Source organism: Chlorella variabilis (assembly GCF_000147415.1).
Source record: "Chlorella variabilis unplaced genomic scaffold CHLNCscaffold_19, whole genome shotgun sequence".
NCBI lineage: Eukaryota > Viridiplantae > Chlorophyta > Trebouxiophyceae > Chlorellales > Chlorellaceae > Chlorella > Chlorella variabilis.
The window spans coordinates 549207-568589 of NW_005435069.1; the positions used below are offsets into that span (position 1 = coordinate 549207).

Genomic DNA, 19383 nt, shown 5'->3' on the forward strand with positions numbered 1-19383 from the left:
CGCCGTGCATCCCTTGCGAGCACCTTCTTGGCCTCGGCGATGATGTACTTGATGTAGGGCCCGCACCAAATGTCAAAGTCCTGGGGGCTCAGCTGCGCCGCCCAGGAGTCGAAGATCTGCACCACCTGCGCGCCGTTGTCGTGCTGCGGGCGGACAGGCAACAGGGTGAGGGGAGGGGGAAGGAGGGGAGGGGGTGACCAGGGGTGCAGATGCGAGGTGGCGGGCTGGCGGGGCGCCAGAAGAGGGCGCCGCCAGGCCCAGCGCCCACTCCAGCCCCCAAACCAGCCCCAAACCAGCCCCTCGGCAGCCCCAGCCTGCACCAGCCCCAGCCTGCACCAGCCCCAGCCTGCGCTCCCACCTGGTACTTAATGTAGGTGACCACCGCGTCGGCCAGCTTCTGCAGCAGCGCGTGCAGCACCTCGGGCTCCGTGAACATCAGCTTCTTGATCTGCACATAGTTCTTGCTCATGCCGCCTGCGGCAGGCGGGGGAGGGATTTGGGTGTGGTGTGAAGGTGAGGGGCGTGGGGGCGAGGGGATGGGCGACAGCGCGGAGCTGCGCCACGCAGCCCGACCACCCTGCGCCGGCGCTGGTGCAGGCAAGGCACGCCCCAGCACCTTGTGACCACCCTCTCTCCCTCCCTCCCTCTCTTCCCCCCTCCCTCCCTCCCTGCTGCTTAACGCACCCTCCACAATGTATGTTGCCAGGGTGAAGGGGGCGCCGACAAAGCCCAGCACGGTGGACGCGCCGCCGACCTCGGCGCGCAGGCGGCGCAGCGCCTGGCCCACAAACGGCACGCAGTCCTCAGGCACCAGCGGGGTGACCCTGTCCACAGCCTGCATGTGTGGGTGGGGAGGGAGGGGTGAAGGGTGAAGCGAGGTGAGGGAGGGATGACAGGGGGGGGGGCACAGGGAGGGGAAAGCCCGGGCAGCTGAGGGTTGCTGCGGCGCCACGGGCTGCCTGAAGGGCTGGGCTGCCTGCAGGGCCGCTCCCGCCTCCTCGCTCCATCCGCCTCCTCCCCTTCCTTGCATCTCTTCCTCCCCTCAGCCTGCTCACACCTGCCACGCCTGCCCTGCCGCTCTGCTGCCCCTCCCTCCAGCCACCCGCCTGCCCAGGGCGGCCGCCGCCGCCTGCCCGCCAGCCGGAGCACCTGGCGGGGCCACCACCATGGCGCCCTGCAGCACTTCCAGCTTGGGAGTGGCTGCAGCCCGGGCTCACCTCCATGGTGCGGATGGGGTCTGCGATGACGGGGCCCTTGCCCTTGTCGATGTCAAAGGGGATGTTCATGCCGGCGATGGGGGTGAGGATGTCGGAGAAGAGGATGACGCCGTCGGGCTGGAACGCGCGCCACGGCTGCAGCGACACCTCCACGGCGATGTCGGCGTTCTCTGCGGGGCGCACAAGCAGGGGGAGGAGCGGAAAGGGGCAGGGAGGCAAGGAGGGCAGGGTTAGGGGAGGCGGGAGGAGGAGGGGGGCTTGGGAGATGCTCGCAAGTTCTGCCGGTGGACACACACAGGGGGCCGGGCGGCGCGGCACAGGGTCGCCCGGCGGGCTGCGCCTCGGCTCCTGCAGGCGCCCCACGGCCCCGACGCCGCCGCCGCCGCACCCGAGCGCTCGCGGAAGGTGGTGTGCTTCTTGCACAGCTCCTGGTACACCTTCATGTACCGCCCGGCCTGGCGCATCATCCACACCGGCGGGCGCTCCACCTCCTCGCCCCGCAGCGCCCGCAGCAGCAGCGGCTCCTCCCCAGACGCCTGCGGAGCATACCAGCGTGCAGTCAGTCAGGCCAGGCAGGCAGCAGAAGGAGGGCCGCCATGGCAAGAAGCAAAGGCTGGGTTTGCTACAACGCAAAGTTGCCCGCCCCGGCGGCGGGAGCGGCGAGGAGGAGGCTGGAGGCCGCTGCGCCGCACCTTGGCTGCTGCGCCCGCAGACTGCTCCACCGAGGCCACAGCATGCACCTGCACCGCGTTCCGGCGCGCCGCCCTCTGCACAAATTGTGCAGCGGGGGGTGTCGGAGGCAGATGGGGCCCCACCGCGCCCAAAATTAAGCAATTGGATCCCGAGGCAACTCACGGTCTTCAGAGCGGGCTTGAAGGCGGCCGTGGCGGCCTGGCTGAACATTGCTGCCTGCATCGTGCTGGGAGGCGCAGCGGCTTGCTGCAAATCGACCCTGAATTACACTGATGCGGTTGAAATAGCTGCGTCGCCAAACGGAGCTCCCGCAACACCCTATCCTCTGCTATATCGGCCACGTGGCGTTGCAAAAGGTGGCAAGCTTCTTGGGACCGACAAACGACATCCCATGCATTCTACATGCTCACTTGATCTATTCAAACAGCGTTGGGCCGCTCTCTCCCCAGTCGAGATTTGCCGCACTGCGGACCCCACTACAGAGCCACTCCCACAAGAGCAGCAGGGCAACCTTCACAAGCAGGCGCCTTAGGGTGTGCATGGCGCCTGGCGGTAGGTAGGAGCGCCGGCGGCGGCAGCTGGTGGCGGCAGCTGGCGGCAGCACTCGCTCGCAGACGGCCAGGACTGGCACAGCATGGGTCAGGGCAGCAACCTGCCGTACACAGACCCGTGGGCTGTGCTGGGCGTGCCACGGGACGCCAGCCGGGAGGATGTCAAAGCGGCCTTCCGCCGCGCCGCCCTCAAATGCCACCCGGGTAAGTGCGCTCCCGGCGGCGGCAGGCAGCAGCCTTGTTTGTTGTGCAACACCTGCTGCCGTGCATGAAGCTCGCATATAGGCCCCTGCTCCTGCTCAGGCTGCTGCGCCGCTCGTCTGGCCTTGCTGCCACAGACATGGACCCCAGCCCCAGCGCCCGCGCCGCTTTGCCGACGTCAAAGCGGCGGCAGACGTGCTGCTTAAGGGGGTGAGCCAGCCGCTGCACACCCGCACATCCATCCAGCAGGGCACAAGTGTGCGCACATGGCGCTGAAGCCCCGCCTCCTGGCGCTCTTGCCCTGCAGCGGCAGCCCGGGCACCTGGGTAGCGGGGCAGCAGCGGCAAGAGCCTGGGACCCGGCGGCAGCGGCGGCGGCGGCGGCAGCCCATGGCAGGCCGCCGCCCCGGCACCACACCGCGGCGCTGTGGGCGGGGGCCTGCCTGGCGTGTGGGCTGGCATTCGGCTATGGAGCCTACTGGCAGCGGCGGTATGCCCACGCCGCCGCAGAGGCGGCAGAGGGCCGGATGAGCAGCCCTGTTCCGCAGCGCCGCAAGCTGCTGGCTGCGCTGCTGGCCGACCAGCAGCAGCAGCAGCGGCGGCTGCACCAGGCGGCGGTTGGGGCAGGAGCGGCAGCGGCAGCATCCGGCCTGCCGGAGCGAGGACGAGGGCCGGAGGGCAGCGCTGGATGACATCCAGGCATGACTCTCATGTACATGTACCCTTAGGTCCATTTAGGACTGTATATAGCGCCACGTGCGTGTTACCCCTTTTCCAGCTTCATTTGTAAACCATGGGTGCCCTTGGCAGCAACGGGCCTGGCGCATGCCAGCGCAGGGCGCTGGCGCATCGCTGACAGGGCGGTTCTCAGCCTTTCTCCCTGGCATCGGGGCTTTGAAGCTACTGCAAGGCGCACAGATCAGCAGGGCGAGGGGCCATTCAGGAGCTCCCTCGAGCAGGGGAGCAGACATGGCCCAGATGCTCACCTATATTTTGCTTGTGCTTCTCGCGGCCCTGGCTGGAGCGGCAGAGGACTCTCGTGTAGTCGTCCTGAAGAATTCACGGGGCGCAGAGGCGCATATGCTGCCCACGGGCGCCTGTATCGCCAAACTCCTGGTCCCGGACCGTTCTGGAGAGCTTGCAGACGTGCTGCTGGGGCTGGAGAATGAGGATCAGCTCCGGTGAGTCCTCAGGCGCGCGCCGGGTCGCATGGTGCTGCATCTGGAGGGCTTGGATCAGCCTGCCTGCGGCCTTCTCCTTGCAAGCCTCATACCACAGAAGCTCGAAGATCCTGCAAGCCTGCGTACTACGTCGCCTCGCTGCAAGCTGCGCAGCGGAGGCCCTTCCCGCCGCCTCGCCCCAAGGCGCCGGTAAAGTCACCGTGCGCTGCTTCGTTACGATTGTTGTTTCCTGCCCTCACGGCATTTGTAGGAGCGGGCTGCTGAAGTCCGGCTGCATCGTGGGCCGCGTGGGAGGCATCATCTCTGGCGCGCAGTTTGAGCTGGATGGTGCGCTGCCGCCCCTGTGGGAGCTCCGCCTGTGGCGCATCCTCGCCTGCCACGCGCCCGACTCTCTCCTCTCCCTCATCCCTCGACCGGCTCGCCCTCCAGGCATGCACGCACGCCCACCACGTCCCCCTGCATGCAGGCAAGACGTACAAGCTGGAGGCCAACACCGACAAGGGCCGCTCCACGCTGCACAGCGGCAACGTGGGCTTCCATCGCATGGAGTGGGTGGTGGAGGAGGCAGACCTGGAGGGACCCGAGCCCTGGGTGCGCCTCAGCTACACCAGCGGCGACGGCGAGCAGGTGCGCGGCCGTGGCGCGTGCCGTGCAGCAGCAGCAGAGAGGCTGGGCGCACCGAGTCCCTTGGCTGTGCTGCCAGAGCTGGCGCCAGTCGCTTGGCACGACAACCCGAGGCTCTGTAGATGCGTTTGGGCAACAGGGGCAGTCCTGACGCTGCTGCCACTGCCACCGCTGCTGCAGGGCTTCCCCGGCGGGCTCTACCTGCAGGTCACGTACAAGCTGACTGCCAACAATGAGCTTGTGCACGGTGTGTGGACAGCTCTTGCTGCCCGTGCAGCCTCCCGCACAGCTGTGCCGTGCTTTGCCGGCTGGGCGACACACTTGAGCGAGGTCACCCACCGCCACCTGCTAGCGCCGTTCTCAGGCTCCCCCTCGCAGCCGTTCTCAGGCTCCCCTGCTGCCGTTCTCAAGCTTTCCCCCTCGCTGCTGCGCAGACATCCGTGCCACCGCTGACGCGCCCACGCCCCTCAACCCCTTCTCTGTCCCCTACTTCAACCTCGGCGGCCACAGCAGCGGCGACGTTCTGGATCACCACCTGACCATCAACGCGTGGGTGCCCCCGCTGCCTGCTCCAGCTGACAGCTTCTGCCTCTGCTGCCGCGCTGGCTGTCCCAGGCTGCGCCCTTTCAGTGCGTGGCCACCAGTCTTCACCCCTGCCACTCAACTGGCCGCCCCTGTGTGTGCATGTGTGTGCTCTGCAGCGACTATTTCATGCCCACAGATGCGGGCGCCAACCCCACGGGCAAGGTGGCCGCCGTGGCGGGCACGCCGCTCGACTTCCGGGCGCCGCTGGCGATCGGGGAGGGCCTCGAGAAGCAAGCAGGGGTGGATGCCAGCGCGGCACGGCGGCGGCTGAGCGGCGCGCTGCAGCTGGCCACAGGTGCGGCGGGCGGTGCAGGAGGCCAGCGGGCTTGGCCCAGCTGCATTCACCCGACTCAAAAGCTGCCTGCCGATGGGGCAGCCAATGTGCGGCCCGCCCCGCACGTCCCAGCTGCATGCACGCCACAGCACCTGCGCCTTGCCCCCAAGCGCCCTCTTGCCGTGGCCGGTGCAGACGCCCCCGCAGCAGGCTTCCGCGAGACCTTTGCCCTGTTTGGGCTGGGCCCGGATGCCAAGCAGGCGGTGCAGGGCTTCACCGCCAGCGAACAGTGAGTGTGCCCGTTTGACCGCCGCCTGTGCCCTGCCGGGGTCGCCCGCGGCCTGGCTTGCACAATGCAGCATGCCACGCTGCTGCCGCTACCGCTGCTGCCCGCATTAGCACCACCACTGGTAATAGCATTCCCGGACCGCCAGGAACTCTGTTGTTGCTGCTGCGCAGGCCCCAGCTGGCTGCCACGCTGTACCACCCTGCCTCTGGCCGCAAGCTGGAAATCCTCACCAACACCCCCGCCTTTGCCATCTACACAGGTTGGGCTGCCCCTCCCTCGCTTTGCCCCCACCTCAGTTTGCCTTCCGTGGGTGGTGCGGCAGATGCCGCGGCCCCCAGCCCCAGTGGAGTGTGCCACGAGAGCTCCCCCCGGTCTGACTAGCAAGGAGGCGACCCCCTGCAGGCAACTCTCTGAAGGGCAAGTTTGCGGGCAAGGGCGGCGCTGTGTACGGCAAGCACGCGGGCGTGGCCCTGCAGACGGTGAGCAGCAGGAGGGCGGGGGCGGCCGGTGTGATGCATGTGCCTTGTGCCCGCTCCCCTCCCGCCTGCTGCTTGTGCACGCAAACAAAACCTGATCCCTCCCGCTGGCTGCTTGCTGATGCCTGTGCTCCCCGGTGGTATGCAGGTCATGTTTCCGGATGCTGTCAACCAACCAAACTTCCCCTCCACCATCCTGCGCCCCGGCCAGCAGTTCCACACCCAGACCGTGTGGCGCTTCTCCGCCGCCTGAGCCGCTCGCCATGTGCCTGGTTGCGCGTGGTTGTTGTTCCTGCCCATGTTGGTCCCTGGGCAGTTTGCAGCGATTCATTGATCCCCGATAGCGTCTTTACTGATGATTGCTGATGTCCGTGCAGTGCAGCTGGTCCTGCCTTTCATGCTTCACCGCACTCTCTCATCCGTTCTCGATGCCTCATCAACAGTGTCAGTGCCGCGCTTGCACGACTTGTAAATCAGCCGTAAGCCCTCAGACTGCAGCACTGCACCCATCTCATGCAAGAGACTGAGAGATTCCAGCAACCCAAAAGGGTCGTGTGGGAGGCGGGCGGACGCGCGGGCGGGCGGTGCAGGAGTGGGGCGGGTGAGGTGCGGCAGTCTGCGGCACTGGAAGGAGGGCGGGCACAAGCAGCAGTGCGCTCAGCTGGCGGCCGGCGCCGGCCCGGGCAGCGGCAGCACATCCTTAGCTCATCCTGAACTCCAGGGGCACAACCTTCACGTGAAGGTTGTGCCCCTGGAGTTCATGTGTGTGCCGTTGTGTGTGTGCTGCTTTGGTTCATTGTTCGGTTGTAAAGCCTCTCTAGCGTTGGATGTAACAGCAAAGAGAGAGCCAACCACGCTGGTCTCTTGGGTGCATAGCATGCGCGTGCAGCGAGGTGTGGGAGGCGCAAGCGTGACAGCGCTCGGGTCCCCGCTGCCCGCCGCCGCCCGCCGGCCCGCCGCCGGGGGGAGAGCAGGAGACACTGCTTGCTGCAAATGTATCCGCAGATCACATGCGTGGGCAGACGGTTGGTCCCTGTGTCAAGGCTACGATGTAACATACTTTCGAGTTGGGCCAGGTCAGCCATACATTCAGGAGGGCGGCTCTCCCCTCCTCTACTGCCAAAATGCTGGCGCACAGCTGCTGGCGTTTGCAGGCTCTGGGCTTGCCCTGCCTGCTGGCCTCCCGCGGCATGGTGGCGGCAGCAGGCCCCCATGTACGAAACCCTGGGGCACCAGGGCACCTGATGCCTTGGACTGGGGACTGCTTGCTGTGGAATCGCCGGGACAGCGCGCAGCTTGCACTCAGAACCCGTGCCCGCCAATCGGCGGCAGGAGTGGTGGCGCAGGGGAGCGGTGGGCTGCCGGAGTAGCATCATGCCTTGTGCTGGTGTTCCCTGGGCGAGTGCAGGAGGGTCTGGGAGAGAAGCTGAAGCACGCGGCCGAGGATGCGGTGCACAAGGCAGAGGACGCAATCCACAGGGTGGGTGCGCCGAGCGGGCATGTGGCGGTGATGTGATGGGTGAAGCTGCGCAGAATCCAGGCTGCGTGAAGAGGTGGCTGTGCCCCGTGCATAACTTGGTGCTCTGCCTGCGGGTTGCTGCAGGTCACAGATGCAGTGCACGAGCGCCGGGAGCACGCCAGGGAGGAGGCTGAGCGCGGCATGTTCACCGCAGGCAGGCCCAGGCACCACTGCCGTGCCGCCATGCTGCTGCGCTGGTACCGCTCCCAGCGTCTTGCTGCAGGCAGCGTCCCCCTGTGCACCTGCTGCCAGCCGGGTCGTGCAGGCTGGCGCCTTGCTGCCGGGCAAGCTGCAACCTCCTGCGTTTACATGCGCTGTGCTGCTGTGTGCTGCTGTACTGCTGTGCCGCTGTGGTGCAGACGACATCAGGGAGGCGGCTGACCAGATGCTGCACTCCCGAGACAAGAAAAAGCGCTCGGCGCCCAGGTGCTGCCCGCGTGCCTTCCCGTGTGTTTACAGCCTGCATCACGCAAATGCACCACATGAGAGAAGCGGTGGCAGAATGTGCGGCTGCCCTGCAGGCAGTACCAGCCCGACGAGGACGAGCAGCTGCTGCAGGACGCCTCCTCCGATGGCGGGCGCAGCTGGCGCCAGAAGGAGATGGAGGATCTCAGGAGGTGGGGTCCCCGGGAGCTGAGTGTGGATGTGTGATGAGTGCAGCTGGTGGTAGGAGGGCGCCTGTGAACTGCGCTGCGCGATGCAGGCAGGCACGGCGTGGGCCCTGTGCTGCGCCCAGCGCGCAGTGGCCCGGACGCTGCGGCCGTGTCCCAGCCTCCCCTGAATCACGCGCCCAGCCGTGCCGTGCAGCGCGGTCAGGGAGGATGAGGACAAGGCCACAGAGGCGGTGAGGCGTGCGGGTGAGGAGTACAAGAAAGACCACCCTCACCGATCTGTGCAGCAGGAGCCAGACGGCAGCGGCGAGCAGGGTGGAGCGCTGCCTCAGCTGGCAGAGAGGCCAGCTCGGCAGCCTTGCCAAGCGGCGCTTGTTGGTGCCCTGCAGCGGCTGGCGGCAGCGGCACGCATCAAGACGCGCAGAGCTGCGGCACCTGAGCTGGGGGGCACCAGTGACACACCAGCAAGCTGACCCTCTCATGTGCCAACACTGCTGCCAGCTGCTGACTGTAAGCATGCATTGCGAGCAGCGTGTTGACAGTGTGAGTTGCCAAGAAGCAGGTCAACCGCATCATGCGGGCAGCCTGAAAGCGGGAAGCAGGGACAGTGTACACAACAGAGGGGGAGAAAGGAGCATGAGTGAACCCAAGGCTGGGCCGGAGCCTGCATTGACCTGGCTGCGATGCATTCAGCCAATCCAAGTGCTGATGCAGCTCTGCCGGCCTCCGGCCACGCCGTGCGCTGAGCGACAGGTGGGGTCCTCCTCAAGCGCTGGCAGGCGTCCATGGCTGGTACTTCCTCCAGCTCAGCTTCTCGGGGTTGGACCAGGCGCCCTTGGGCTGGTGCACCTTGCCGCCCGTCAGCGAGGGATGCGCGTTGGCCTCTCCGGCATACACCGGCGCCTTCCACTCCGTCTGCACGGAGGCAACGGCGGCAGCCGCAGCGGCGGGAGGGTTGGGAGCAGGGGACACGAGCCTGCCCTGAGCGGCAGCAGCCCCCGTCTACACAGCACCAGCAGCCAGCCCTTGGTGCACGGGAAGGAGGCCCAACTCTCCAGCCTCACGCCTATACTGCTCAGTTGGCTGCATGCTGCACACGACTGCCGTTCTGCCCTCCAAGCCACAGCGCGCCGCTCACGCTGCCCCCATTGCCGCTCACGCTGCCCCCATTGCCGATCGTAGTGCAGCAGCAGCACACCCAAACAACAGCGCTGGCCCCATGCGCTGGAGCATCACTAATTACTCACATTGACCCCATTATCGTCTGAGATGTAGTGCAGCCAGCCGTGCCACTCGGGTGGCACCGAGCTGGGGTCCTGCGTGCGCCAGTGGTCGGCCTTGGCATACACCACAAAGCGGTTGCGCACTGCGGTGGAGGGGGGGGGGGAGTGGCAGCAGGGCTGAAAGGAGGGAAGGGAGCATGAGGAAGGGGTGCATTCGGCATGTAGGCAAGCTGAATCAATCCAGGCAGTCAAGCATGCAGCTGGCTTGCAGGAAACGCAGCTGGGCATGCAATTGAAGCAGGCAGGCAGGCGGGCGCGCCGAGAGGGCGGCTCCCACATTCACGCGAAGCTCCGCTCACCCCACTGCGCCCCCTTCTTCTCGAAATACTTGTTGCCGTGTTGGTCCATGCCCACAAGCACCGCAGGGTCGCCGGCGCTGGGGCCGTGCTCCACCAGCGTCTCGCTGCGGCAGCGACCAACAGGAGGCAGGGAACAGCGCGCAGCAGTGAGCGGGCATGCCCGGCGGTCCTCGGGAGCATGCTTCAGGCAGGCGAGCGGCTGAGCTGAGCGAGGCTAGCAAGCACAGGCGCAGCGGCGAGCAGCCTGTACGCACGCCAGGTTGCCGTCGATCAACACTTTCCAGCCGCCCGCGGCCCAGGCCTCGCGGAACGAGGCCTTGCCCAGAGCCGACGCCACATACTTGGTCAGCGACATGCCGCTGCCGCCCTGCTGGCGCTGGGGCGACCTGCATGGGCGAGCAGCGGGTAGGCAGCTGATCTCAGATCTTCCGCTCCGCAGGCGTCTGGGTATGGCAGAGGAGAGAGATGCGAGGGCGACGGAGCAGACGAAGCAGTGCCGTCGGGGGGCGGGGGCGGGGCGGAGGCTGCCCGTCCGGCGCCCGTCCGGCTCACTGGAGCCGGCTGCGCCACCCCGTGTTCAACCCCAACCGATGAGAACCACTTGGTGCAGCAGAGCTGGCCAGGCCGGGCTGCAAGGGAGGCACCCTCGCCAACCCCGGGCGGCCCGGCGGCCCGGCACTCACTGCTGGCTAGGGATGCCCGCCTGCTGGCCTTGAGCCTCACAGCAAAGGCGCGGGATGGGGCTGGGCAGCGGCCGCAGCTACAACCACTCCCCGGAGCTGCACAGGGCTGCAAGTCTCGATGCCAATGCCTGTTGCGCGATCGGGGGCTCTCAGAACTGGCTTCCCCACTGTACTGCAGCAGGACATGATGGGGTCTCCAGCGCCTCCAGCGATCCGGCCAATGCAATGGACGATCGGCACTTCTGGTGTGCAGTGCTGTCGCATCGTGCACCACCTGCCGCGGGCGCGCTGTTGGCCGCGCCCACAACCCTTGCTGGCTCCCTGGCGGCCTAGCCCGAGGAAGGAGGGCCTTGCAGAGGCCGCCCCACGCCTGGCATGCGCTTCCCGCGTCCAGCTGCAGCCAGGACTGGCATCCCTTCTGCAAGAGCGCAGGCGCCCCGGGCGCCGCAGCGGCGGTGGCAGCCGCAGGCAGCGGCCACCACCCAGCAGGAGCAGCAGCTGGCCTTGCCCGACGACATGAACATGCAGCAGATGGGACCCGGGTCCCCACACCAGCTGGAGCGTCCCAGCTCTTTGCACGCCGGCGACAGCCAGCCGTTGCCGCACACGCCGCCCATCCACCTGCAGCAGGCGCCGACGCGCAGCGGCGGCGCGCTGTCCTTAGCGGCTGCTGAGGGTCAGGAGCAGGAGGTGCCCCGCACCCTGCCCCACGCACTGGCCGTCTTCTTCACCCACCCCTCCTCCCTCCTCATCCTGGCCGCGCTGGCGGGCCTGCTGGCGTGGCGCTGCCACCTGCCGCTGCACGCCGCCGCCGACGGCGCCGTGGCGGCCTGCGTGGCGGCGGGCTGGGCGGTGCAGGAGTGGCTGATCCACAACCTGCTGCTGCACAGCGAGCGGGACTGGGTGGGCAGGCGCATTCACGTGGGGCACCACCAGCGGCCCTACTATCATGTGAGCCCGCCCGCCTTCTCAAGCCGCTCGCGCCTCCTGCTTGGCGGGCCCGTGCGTGCTGCCCCCGAGCCGCTGCTGCTCCACCGCTGCCGCTGCCGCTGCTGCTGTTGCTGCTGCTCCTGCCGCTTGCACCGCTGCCTCTTTGCAGCCGGCGTTGCTACCCGCCCGGCTGCATGGCCACACCTCATCCACACACACCCACACCACAAACACATGCCACCCGCCCAACCCGCCCTCTGCGCAGGTCTCCATCGACGACCCCCCCATCGTGCTGGCCTTCATGGCCGCCAGCCTGGCGCTGTTCTGGCTCGCCTTTGGCGGCTCGGAGCTGGCGGTGACGGCGGCGGCGGCCTATTACAGTATGGGGCTCGTCTATGAGTTCACGTGAGCGGCATCAAGAGTGCGGCGGTGCAGATGGGCCTGGGCCTGGGGGGCTGGCTGGGAGTGGGGGAGAGGAGGTTGGGAGCGGGGAACAGGAAGGCTGAGTATGGGATTGGGGTTGGGAAGACGGCAGTCTTTGGGCTGGGATGGAGGGCGGGGTATGCCGGCAGGGGGAGACGGATGGAGGGTGCTTTGGGCCTGGTGCTGTCTGGTGCGGTCACCGTTGGTCTGTGCGCGTGCGCAGGCACTACATCGTGCACACCCGCTACCTGCCCACCTCCCGCCTGGCCAAGCGCATCCGCATGCACCACCTGCTGCACCACACCAGGAACGAGGCCTACTGGCTGGCCTTCACGGTGCCGCAGGTGAGGGCGCGGGGGGGCAGGTTCGGGCCATGGAATGCACGGCTGGCATCCGCGCTGACGTGTGTGTGTGTGTGTGTGCGCGCGCGCGCGCGTGCGTGTGCGCGCGTGTGTACCTTCTTCTGCTGCTGTCAGCTGCCGCGCACTTTTATGTTTCCTCCCTGTGGGGCGCAGGTGGACCAGCTGTTTGGGACCGACCCCCAGCCCTCCAGCGTGCACATGTCGGAGATGGCAAAGGCGGGGCTGAGGGCGGGACGCGGCGCCCGCTGAAGCGAGCAACGCCCGCCTTTTCTTCAGCAGCAGCATCCTTTGGCTTTGGAGTGAAGCCAGTTGCCCTCTCCCTCTCGCCTTCTTTCTGTCTCTTTCCCTCCTCCTTGCCCTTGTTGTTGCACTTCTTGTTGTTGGTTCTGGCACGCTTTCATGGCGTGCAACTGGTCACACGACATACATGCATGCTGAATTGGAACGTACAAAAAAACGAAATCATCAACACCACATTCTTGTTCGCCAAACACAGCAAGCTGTCCTGCCAGCCGCCGGCCACAGCCTTATCGCGCGTTGCCGCTGGGCCGGCTGCTAAGCCTGAGGCAGGCGGTTGGTGTTCCGAGGCGGGCAGGCTCAGGAGGGAATCTCGCCCTCGTCCCCCGGCTCGTCCTTCCCCAGGTCCTGTACCGCATCCTGCAGGCGGTACCGCTGCCCAGCCACATCAGCCTTTGCAAGCTAACCCCTCTGGCAGCGCAGGCGAAGGCAAAGCAGCACAACGGGCAGCCAGCCTGCTGGCCACCGCAGCTTGCCTTGAGCTCCGCCTTGAGCTCCTCCTTGGCATCGCGGGCCGCCTCCCTGGCGCCGTGCGCCACCTCCTTGGCCCCGGCAGACACCCGCCCCAGCGCGCCCTTCAGGCCCTCGCCTGCCCCGGCGCCGCCACGCGACATGTCAGCGAGCGGGCCGCCGCCCTCTGCCTCCGTCTTTACGTCTGCATCATGCGGGGCGGCACGAGCAGCGGCCAAGGCAGGCAGATGCTTTAGGGTAGTGTGCCGGCTGGCGCCTGGGGCTTCAGGCTGCTGCTGCCGCCGCGGTTGAGGGACAGCGGCACTGCTGCCGAGTCGGCCCCTGCTCAGGCGCCAGCCAGGCAGCCTCGGCTGCTCCTGCGGATGCTGGCGCTGCTGCCCTGCTGGCGCTGAGTCAGCCTGACACAGGTCCCCCTTGGTTCTCACCGGACAGGTCGCCGGGAGCCAGGTTCTCCTCGCCATAGGCCAGGGAAGCCTCATCCAGCAGCTGCAGGAGGGGGCAGCAAGCATGGCAGGCCAGGCATTGGTGGCGCCTGCCGGAGCGGCGGCGGTGGATGGGCGCATGGGAGGCTGGGCAAGGTGCCTACTCCAAGCATGAGGATGCAGCTGAGCTCGGGCTCCCCCACATTCTGCCTGTTCCTCCAAGCCAGCCAGCACTCCAGCCAGCAAACCAGCCAGCACTCCTCATCCTCAGTAGGCCGATGCAAACACACTTCCACAGCCCGCCCCAGACCCCACACACCTCACTGGTCCTGATCTTATTGCGCTCCTCATCCTCCCGCGCCTCATGCGCCTCGTAGGCCGCCTGCAGGCAGAGCGGCGGTGCAGGCAGGTAGTGACAGGCTGGCAGTGACATGGAAGCAGACGGCCGCCTCAGCACGCAGGCTGCCAGACGGTGGGTGCTTGGGCTGCAGCGGCCACCCAGCCTCAACGGCCGCACACCGCTGCAGCAGGAAATGCGAGAGAGCCCTGCCAGCGTAGTGCCAATCAAGCAGCAGCCCGGCGCCAACCCACCCCTCCGCGCTGCTTCAGCAGGGACTCGGTGTCAGACGGAATGATGCCTGCAGGCGGGGAGGCGGGCTAGTGGGCTGCAAATGGAGAATGGGAGTACTGCCGCCGGCAATGCTGAAGGAAGAGTGCAGCAGGCCGTGCTGCTTCCATGCGTGCAGAGGAGCAGACAGCGAAGCAGAGCAGAGCAGGGGAGCAGGGGAGCACTGGCTCACCCGCCTGGCGCGCCGCATCCTCGGGAGTCTTGGGCGGCGGGTTCCAGTGCTCAGCGCCCTGCTGCAGCTCCTCTGCAGGCAGCCAGGTGCAACAGGGCGGAGCCATTGTCGGGACAGAGCAGGGTCTTATCAGTGCACGCGCAGGCACATCCTCAGCTTCTCGGCCAACAGCAATGCAAAGATAAAGCCTGGCCGCCAGCCAAGCAGCAGCTGCAGCAGGTCGGCAGCAGCAGTACAAGCAGTGCAACAGAGTGCAATACAAGCAGCAGTACAACAGCAGCGGGGCCTTGCCCTTGGTGTGCTGGTAAGCCCACTTGGCCTTATCCTCAGCCGCCTGCACCGCCCCCTCAATCGCTTCCCTGGCAGAAGCCAGGGCGCCAGCAGAGCGGTCGTGCGCTGCCTCAGCGGTTTCCTCTGCCGGCCCACGGCGCTCTGCCTCAGTCGCACGGCCCTCTGCAGGCGGCAGGCACGGGCAGGCACCTCGGGTGTCAGCTGGACTGTGGCAGCATGAACTGATGATGGCTCAGGAGGCTGAGACTGAGGCTCAGGCTCGGGAAGCACCACGCAGCAGAAGGGCGGAGCCTGCCGGCATTTCCAGCCACCCCACAGGAGGCACCATGCAGGGACCATCAGTCCCCACCTGCGAATGCCGCCGCCTTGGCGCCCTCGTGCTTCTCGTGCAGCCCTCTGGCCCCGCCGCCAGCCTCCCCAGCCCGGGCCTCCGCCCTGCCGGCAGCCTCGCGAGCGGCGTCGCCAGCCCTGCCCGCGGTGTCGCGAGCCGTGTCGGCAGCCCTGCCAGCCCCCTCAGTCACTGCACGCTTGGCGGCATCCAGCTTGGCGGCAGCAGCGTCTGCAGCAGAGCCGGCTGTGTCCCTGGCCTGCTCATATGCCCCCTCTGCCTTGTCGGTGGCGGCGCGGGCAGTGCCTTCAATCTCCTGGCCTGGAGGGGAGCGGGAGGGAGGAAGGGAGCGGGAATGAAGCAGGGGAGGGGTGGATGAGGGAGAGAGGGCTTCAGGGGAAAGCAGGAGAGGGCAGCAGGCAGGCGCAACAGGCAAGCACGCCGGCGGCAGCAGTCTGACGCAAGTGTGGCAACCCTTGAGCGTTCGCCTGCCAGGCAGCCGCTGCTGGGCGTCACCTGCGGCGCGCATGCCGCCCACGGTGGCGTCGCGAGCCTCGGCGGCGGTGGCCTCGGTGGCTGCCGGCGCATGCAGCACCTTCTCCCTGCAAGCGGTTGGGCACGGCAGGGCGAGCGGCGGCGGCTGGGCCTCAGCACTGCTCAACACAGGCTCCCATCCCTGCTGCCTGCCTGGAGCGATGGCAGAGAAAGGGAAACAAAGGAACGCGCTGGGGCGACTCAAGCCACTTGATTCTGGGAGCTCTCCCGAGTCCACACATCGCTGGCCGCACTGAAGCGCGCTGGCACTGGGATCGAGAGGTTGTCATGGCCCAGCCTTCCCAGGGGTGAGAACAACTTAGGTTCCAACGGCTGGGAGAACCTGGATCCACGATTACCTCGCGCGGGCCCAGGTGTGGCTGCCCTTCAAGTACTTCACTGATGGTGGTGGGAAGCTCCTGCTGCTGGTACTGGAGCTGGTACCGGCACTGGCAGGACACATAACCACGATGCAAGCCCAAAACAAGATGCTCCCCTCTTGCCCACACAGCCCCACTCCCAAGGGAGCCAGGGTACAGCGGGGGGCTGAGCCGGGAGCGCGGGTACCGCCATACGAGAGCGCCGCAGCCACCGTGCACACCTGACCACCCTGGCGGCCCTCGCCAGCTGCGCGGGGTGCAGGTCCCCGGGCAGAGCCGAGTACTCGTGCACTCGCCCGCTGCCGGTGCGCCGCACCACCACCACTTCTGGCTCTGGATGCCCCGCTGGCTGGGGGGTGCCCGCCCGGGGCGACCCCGGCGGCGACCGCAGCACGTGCTGCCTGCGGGCGGCGGCGCACGGGGGCGACGGCGGCCTCACTCCGGGTCATCTGACCACTGGTGGGGGTGGTGTTGGTACTTTCGGTGCAGCTCCTCTGAAGCGCATCGCTGATGCAGTGTCCCAATGCTTGCCGACCTTTGCCTTGGCCGGGAACCACTCCTCCTGTGCCATGCTCATGCTGACAGACATCAGCATGGCACCATGAGTGGTACCCGGACAAAGCGGAGGCCAACAAGCTGTTGGTCACAGCGCTAGCGCGGCACAGCATGCACAGGGCAGCGCAAGCAACACACAGTGTGTGTCTGCCCATGCCCCCCTGGCTCGCCAGGTGGGTGAACAGAGGGAGGCGCCACCAGCGGTGCCCAGTTCTCACCACAATGAGAAGGAACAGAGCATCGCACGAGGGTTTCAACGCATCCCTCCATTCGTCCCAGCTGGCTGGCGCTGGCGGGCGCACAGGCTCTGAAGTCCCTCAATGCCAGCCCCGGGGGCCCTGCGCCCGTTCCGGCAAGTGCCTCTCGAGAGACAGCCGGAACCCCAACCCCCCCCCCCCCCCCAAAGCCACATCACCCACCCCCAAGCGTTCCCCAAAACAGACTGGCGCCCCCTGCAGGGAACATTCCACACCCCCTCCCCCTCACTTGACATAGTCGGTGGTGCTCTTCACTGTGTCCATGAGCGCCTCCAGAGGTCCCTTGGCGCTCTGCTCCTCGCGCTCCACCCTGCGGGGCGCAGGCGCAGGCGAAGGGGTGCCCTGGGGAGGAGATGCTGGTGCCTGGCCTGCAGCAGACATCCCTGCCCTGCCCTGCCCTGCCAGGACCGACCACGCAAGCGCAGGTGCAGGGATAAGCCTCCCCTGGGCGGGGCTGTTGCAGAAGACACGGCAGGGGAACAGGCCACAGCAGCCCAGGCTGGCACCCTATCCACCTGGCAGCCAGCTCATCGGGGGCGGCCTCCTTGGCGGCCTGCCTGGCGCCGCCTGTGTGCTCGGGGGCGGCGGCGGAGCCAGGGGTGCGGTGCACCATCTCGGCTGCCTTGGCCCTGCACAGCAGCACACAGCCCTGCGCTCAGTATACAGGCTGGAGCCTCAAACACTCTGTTGTGTGCGGGCCCGTGTGGCCGCTGCCTGCTGAGCTGGCTGCGCCGCGTGGCTCGGCGCGGCAGGCCCAGCGCTGCGCTGACCTGGCGGCCTCCGACACCTCGGCGGCCCTCTCGGCGGCGCGGTTGGCCACGTCGGTGGCGGTGCGAGGCTCGTAGGCTCGGAAGGGCTCCGTGTCCAGCTCAGCGCCGGGGATGGTAGCAGGCGGGGCCGCGGCGCTGGCAGACGGGGCAGGCTCGGCGGCGGGGCGGCTTGGCGCGGGCCTGGGGGCCTGTTGGCGGGAGGGAGGGAGCAGGCAGGCAGGCAAGCATCACACAAAAGCTTGCGTCGCAGGCTCGGGGGTAGGCAGGGCATCATCCCGGCCCTGCCAGCGGCCGGCGCGCAGCCGCAGCAGCCCCGAAGCCAAGCAGGCACCCCTCCCACATAGCGCCCTCAGCACACAGGCGCACCTCTGTGCGGATGGGCACCGGCGCGCCGCCTGCCATCGCCATCGCCTCATCCAGCAGCGCCTGGCTCTCGCGCTCCTCGGGAGAAGACTCTGCAGGCGCGCAGGGTGGTTGCGCAGGCGCCGCGGGCAGGTGGGTTGCAGGCAGGCTGGCAGGCAGGGAGGCAGGCAGCAGGAAGGCAGGGAGCAGGGCAGGGGCCTGCAGAGACAGCCAAACAGAGCTGGCAGGAGGGCAGGCAAGAGGGCGTCACACATGGCAGCCACACCACTAAGGGCCAGCAGCCGAAGCCGCCGCAGCCGCCGCTGCATCAAGGGCCAGCAGCCGCAACAGCAGCCGCAGCAGCAGCAGCAGCGGGCGCCCCACCCCGGGCCGTCAGGTGTGGCGCCCCAGCCGCCCAACCCACCCGCACGCTCCACATGCACCTCCGGCAGGTGCTCCTTTATATATTCCACAGCCTGGGACACGCTGTCGCCCATCGCGTGCGCCACATCGGCGGCCTGCAGAGGAGGCGCGGCAGGCAGGGGAATCGGTAGGCAGGAGAAAGGCCCTAGCGTTCCCTTGCTCCGCGGCGGCAGGAGCCTGCCGCAGGTAGGTCCGGGGCTACGTGTGCCTGGGCATGTGTGCCTGTACCTATGCACGTGCGCCTGGTGCAGACACAGCTGGCGGCACCGCTGGCGGCTGATGCAGCCCCCTTCCCTGCCCAGCTGGGCCCCTGTCCATGCGGAGATGGCTGGCAGTCAGGGGGCGGCGCTGCGCCGAGAGCGGAGGGCGGGCCCTGTGCAGCGCAGCAGGCTTGCACCCCAGGAGCGGCGCTGAGCTGGAGGCTCGCCCTCAGCCCCAGGGCACAGCTTGCGGCATACAGGGCCCGCCCCACCTCCCTCCACGCCAGCGCAGCCACTGCCCTGGATGCACCGCAGGCTGGCGCGTGCCGGCGGCGCGGCCCTGGCCCAGACCAAACCTTGGCAGCTCATCGGTGCCAGACGCACAATAAACAACCCACAAAAGGAGTCCACTCGTCCAGCTCACCCTCCTCGCCCCTGCTCCCGCCCATCCCACCGCCCAGCCCAGCCTCCTTCCACCTCAGCCTCCTTTCCCTCCCTCCCAGCCACCCACCGCGCCCACCTTGTCCCTGGCTGCCCCAGTATACTCCCGCGCCGCCTCCCCCGCCTCTGCCGCGCGCTCCCTGCCGGCCTCCGCCAGCTCCTCAGCCCGCTGGCGCACGTCGGCGACCGTGTGCTTGGCTGCAGGCACGCGGCGGGCGGGTGGGGGCCGGGTGGTGAACAGAAAGGGCCAGTGCAGTGGGGAGGGCGCCGCGCCAGGGACAGCCTGGAGAGAAGCTGAGTCCAGCACAGCAGGGTGCGGCTTGCCCGCGCGGCCGGAGATGCTGAGCAAGGGAGGCGGGCTTGAGCTGTACCCGTTCCAGCCTGCTACACAAGCAGCGGGTGGGGCAGCCTGCAGGCCACCCACCCGATTCAGCCAGCTCTCCTGCCTTGTGCTCGCCGGCCTCTTTCATTTCGCCCGCCCGCTCCTGCGCGGCCTCGCCGTGCTCCTTGGCTGCCTGCGCGGTGGCGCAACCGTGGGGCGGGAGGCGGCAGGGAAGCCCAGGGCACTGTTCAGGCAGGTGTGGAAACCCCAGGATGCAGCAGGTACAGCCGGGGCAGAGACACAGCAGGGCAGGCACGACGCGCTCCGAGCGAGCTTGTTGTACTGCTTGG

At 67.7% G+C, this 19383-nt stretch overlaps 7 protein-coding genes across 7 annotated transcripts in view; 4 read left to right on the forward strand and 3 right to left on the reverse strand.

Moving 5' to 3' along the window:
- CHLNCDRAFT_32323 (hypothetical protein) overlaps positions 1–2179 on the reverse strand; it is a 3241-nt gene extending 1062 nt beyond the window's left edge. Inside the window, exons 1-7 of the mRNA XM_005845111.1 lie at positions 2073–2179; positions 1910–1984; positions 1606–1753; positions 1218–1387; positions 685–835; positions 359–474; positions 24–143 (exon numbers count right to left, since the gene is read on the reverse strand). Of these exons, the coding sequence (XP_005845173.1) occupies positions 24–143; positions 359–474; positions 685–835; positions 1218–1387; positions 1606–1753; positions 1910–1984; positions 2073–2132 (840 nt within the window). The 5' untranslated portion in view covers positions 2133–2179. The remainder of the gene's footprint in view (positions 1–23; positions 144–358; positions 475–684; positions 836–1217; positions 1388–1605; positions 1754–1909; positions 1985–2072) is intronic.
- Positions 2180–2544: 365 nt separating this feature from the next.
- Positions 2545–3353, forward strand: CHLNCDRAFT_137366 (hypothetical protein; the record flags this gene model as incomplete). Its single annotated transcript, XM_005845008.1, has 3 exons — positions 2545–2669; positions 2800–2872; positions 2970–3353. 3 exons carry the CDS (start codon positions 2545–2547, stop codon positions 3351–3353), a joined length of 582 nt encoding a protein of 193 aa, XP_005845070.1.
- A 226-nt stretch (positions 3354–3579) lies between these two features.
- On the forward strand, positions 3580–6577 carry CHLNCDRAFT_58686 (hypothetical protein). The gene is made up of 10 exons (XM_005845009.1): positions 3580–3842; positions 4093–4169; positions 4309–4469; positions 4647–4713; positions 4901–5015; positions 5168–5346; positions 5521–5614; positions 5785–5873; positions 6017–6093; positions 6239–6577. The coding sequence occupies exons 1-10, from the start codon at positions 3631–3633 to the stop codon at positions 6341–6343; spliced, it is 1176 nt and encodes a 391-aa protein (XP_005845071.1). The 5' UTR covers positions 3580–3630; the 3' UTR covers positions 6344–6577.
- A 703-nt stretch (positions 6578–7280) lies between these two features.
- CHLNCDRAFT_137368 (hypothetical protein) lies at positions 7281–8659 on the forward strand (the record flags this gene model as incomplete). Its single annotated transcript, XM_005845010.1, has 7 exons — positions 7281–7304; positions 7499–7570; positions 7694–7820; positions 7969–8035; positions 8131–8226; positions 8417–8466; positions 8610–8659. The coding sequence occupies 7 exons, from the start codon at positions 7281–7283 to the stop codon at positions 8657–8659; spliced, it is 486 nt and encodes a 161-aa protein (XP_005845072.1).
- Positions 8660–8985: 326 nt separating this feature from the next.
- Positions 8986–10157, reverse strand: CHLNCDRAFT_137369 (hypothetical protein; the record flags this gene model as incomplete). Its single annotated transcript, XM_005845112.1, has 4 exons — positions 8986–9135; positions 9468–9586; positions 9803–9906; positions 10057–10157. The coding sequence occupies 4 exons, from the start codon at positions 10155–10157 to the stop codon at positions 8986–8988; spliced, it is 474 nt and encodes a 157-aa protein (XP_005845174.1).
- Positions 10158–10860: 703 nt separating this feature from the next.
- Positions 10861–12449, forward strand: CHLNCDRAFT_137370 (hypothetical protein; the record flags this gene model as incomplete). The annotated part of the gene is made up of 4 exons (XM_005845011.1): positions 10861–11388; positions 11681–11820; positions 12062–12182; positions 12354–12449. The coding sequence occupies 4 exons, from the start codon at positions 10861–10863 to the stop codon at positions 12447–12449; spliced, it is 885 nt and encodes a 294-aa protein (XP_005845073.1).
- Positions 12450–12797: 348 nt separating this feature from the next.
- Positions 12798–19383, reverse strand: part of CHLNCDRAFT_137371 (hypothetical protein) — a gene marked incomplete at both ends in the record, with an annotated part of 7347 nt that continues 761 nt past the window's right edge. The window contains 17 exons of the mRNA XM_005845113.1: positions 12798–12857; positions 13037–13152; positions 13394–13454; positions 13710–13772; positions 13982–14028; positions 14191–14262; positions 14617–14643; positions 14831–15130; positions 15326–15411; positions 15945–16124; positions 16765–16845; positions 17051–17164; positions 17306–17493; positions 17672–17760; positions 18072–18165; positions 18791–18909; positions 19136–19226. Of these exons, the coding sequence (XP_005845175.1) occupies positions 12798–12857; positions 13037–13152; positions 13394–13454; positions 13710–13772; positions 13982–14028; positions 14191–14262; positions 14617–14643; positions 14831–15130; positions 15326–15411; positions 15945–16124; positions 16765–16845; positions 17051–17164; positions 17306–17493; positions 17672–17760; positions 18072–18165; positions 18791–18909; positions 19136–19226 (1788 nt within the window). The remainder of the gene's footprint in view (positions 12858–13036; positions 13153–13393; positions 13455–13709; positions 13773–13981; positions 14029–14190; positions 14263–14616; positions 14644–14830; positions 15131–15325; positions 15412–15944; positions 16125–16764; positions 16846–17050; positions 17165–17305; positions 17494–17671; positions 17761–18071; positions 18166–18790; positions 18910–19135; positions 19227–19383) is intronic.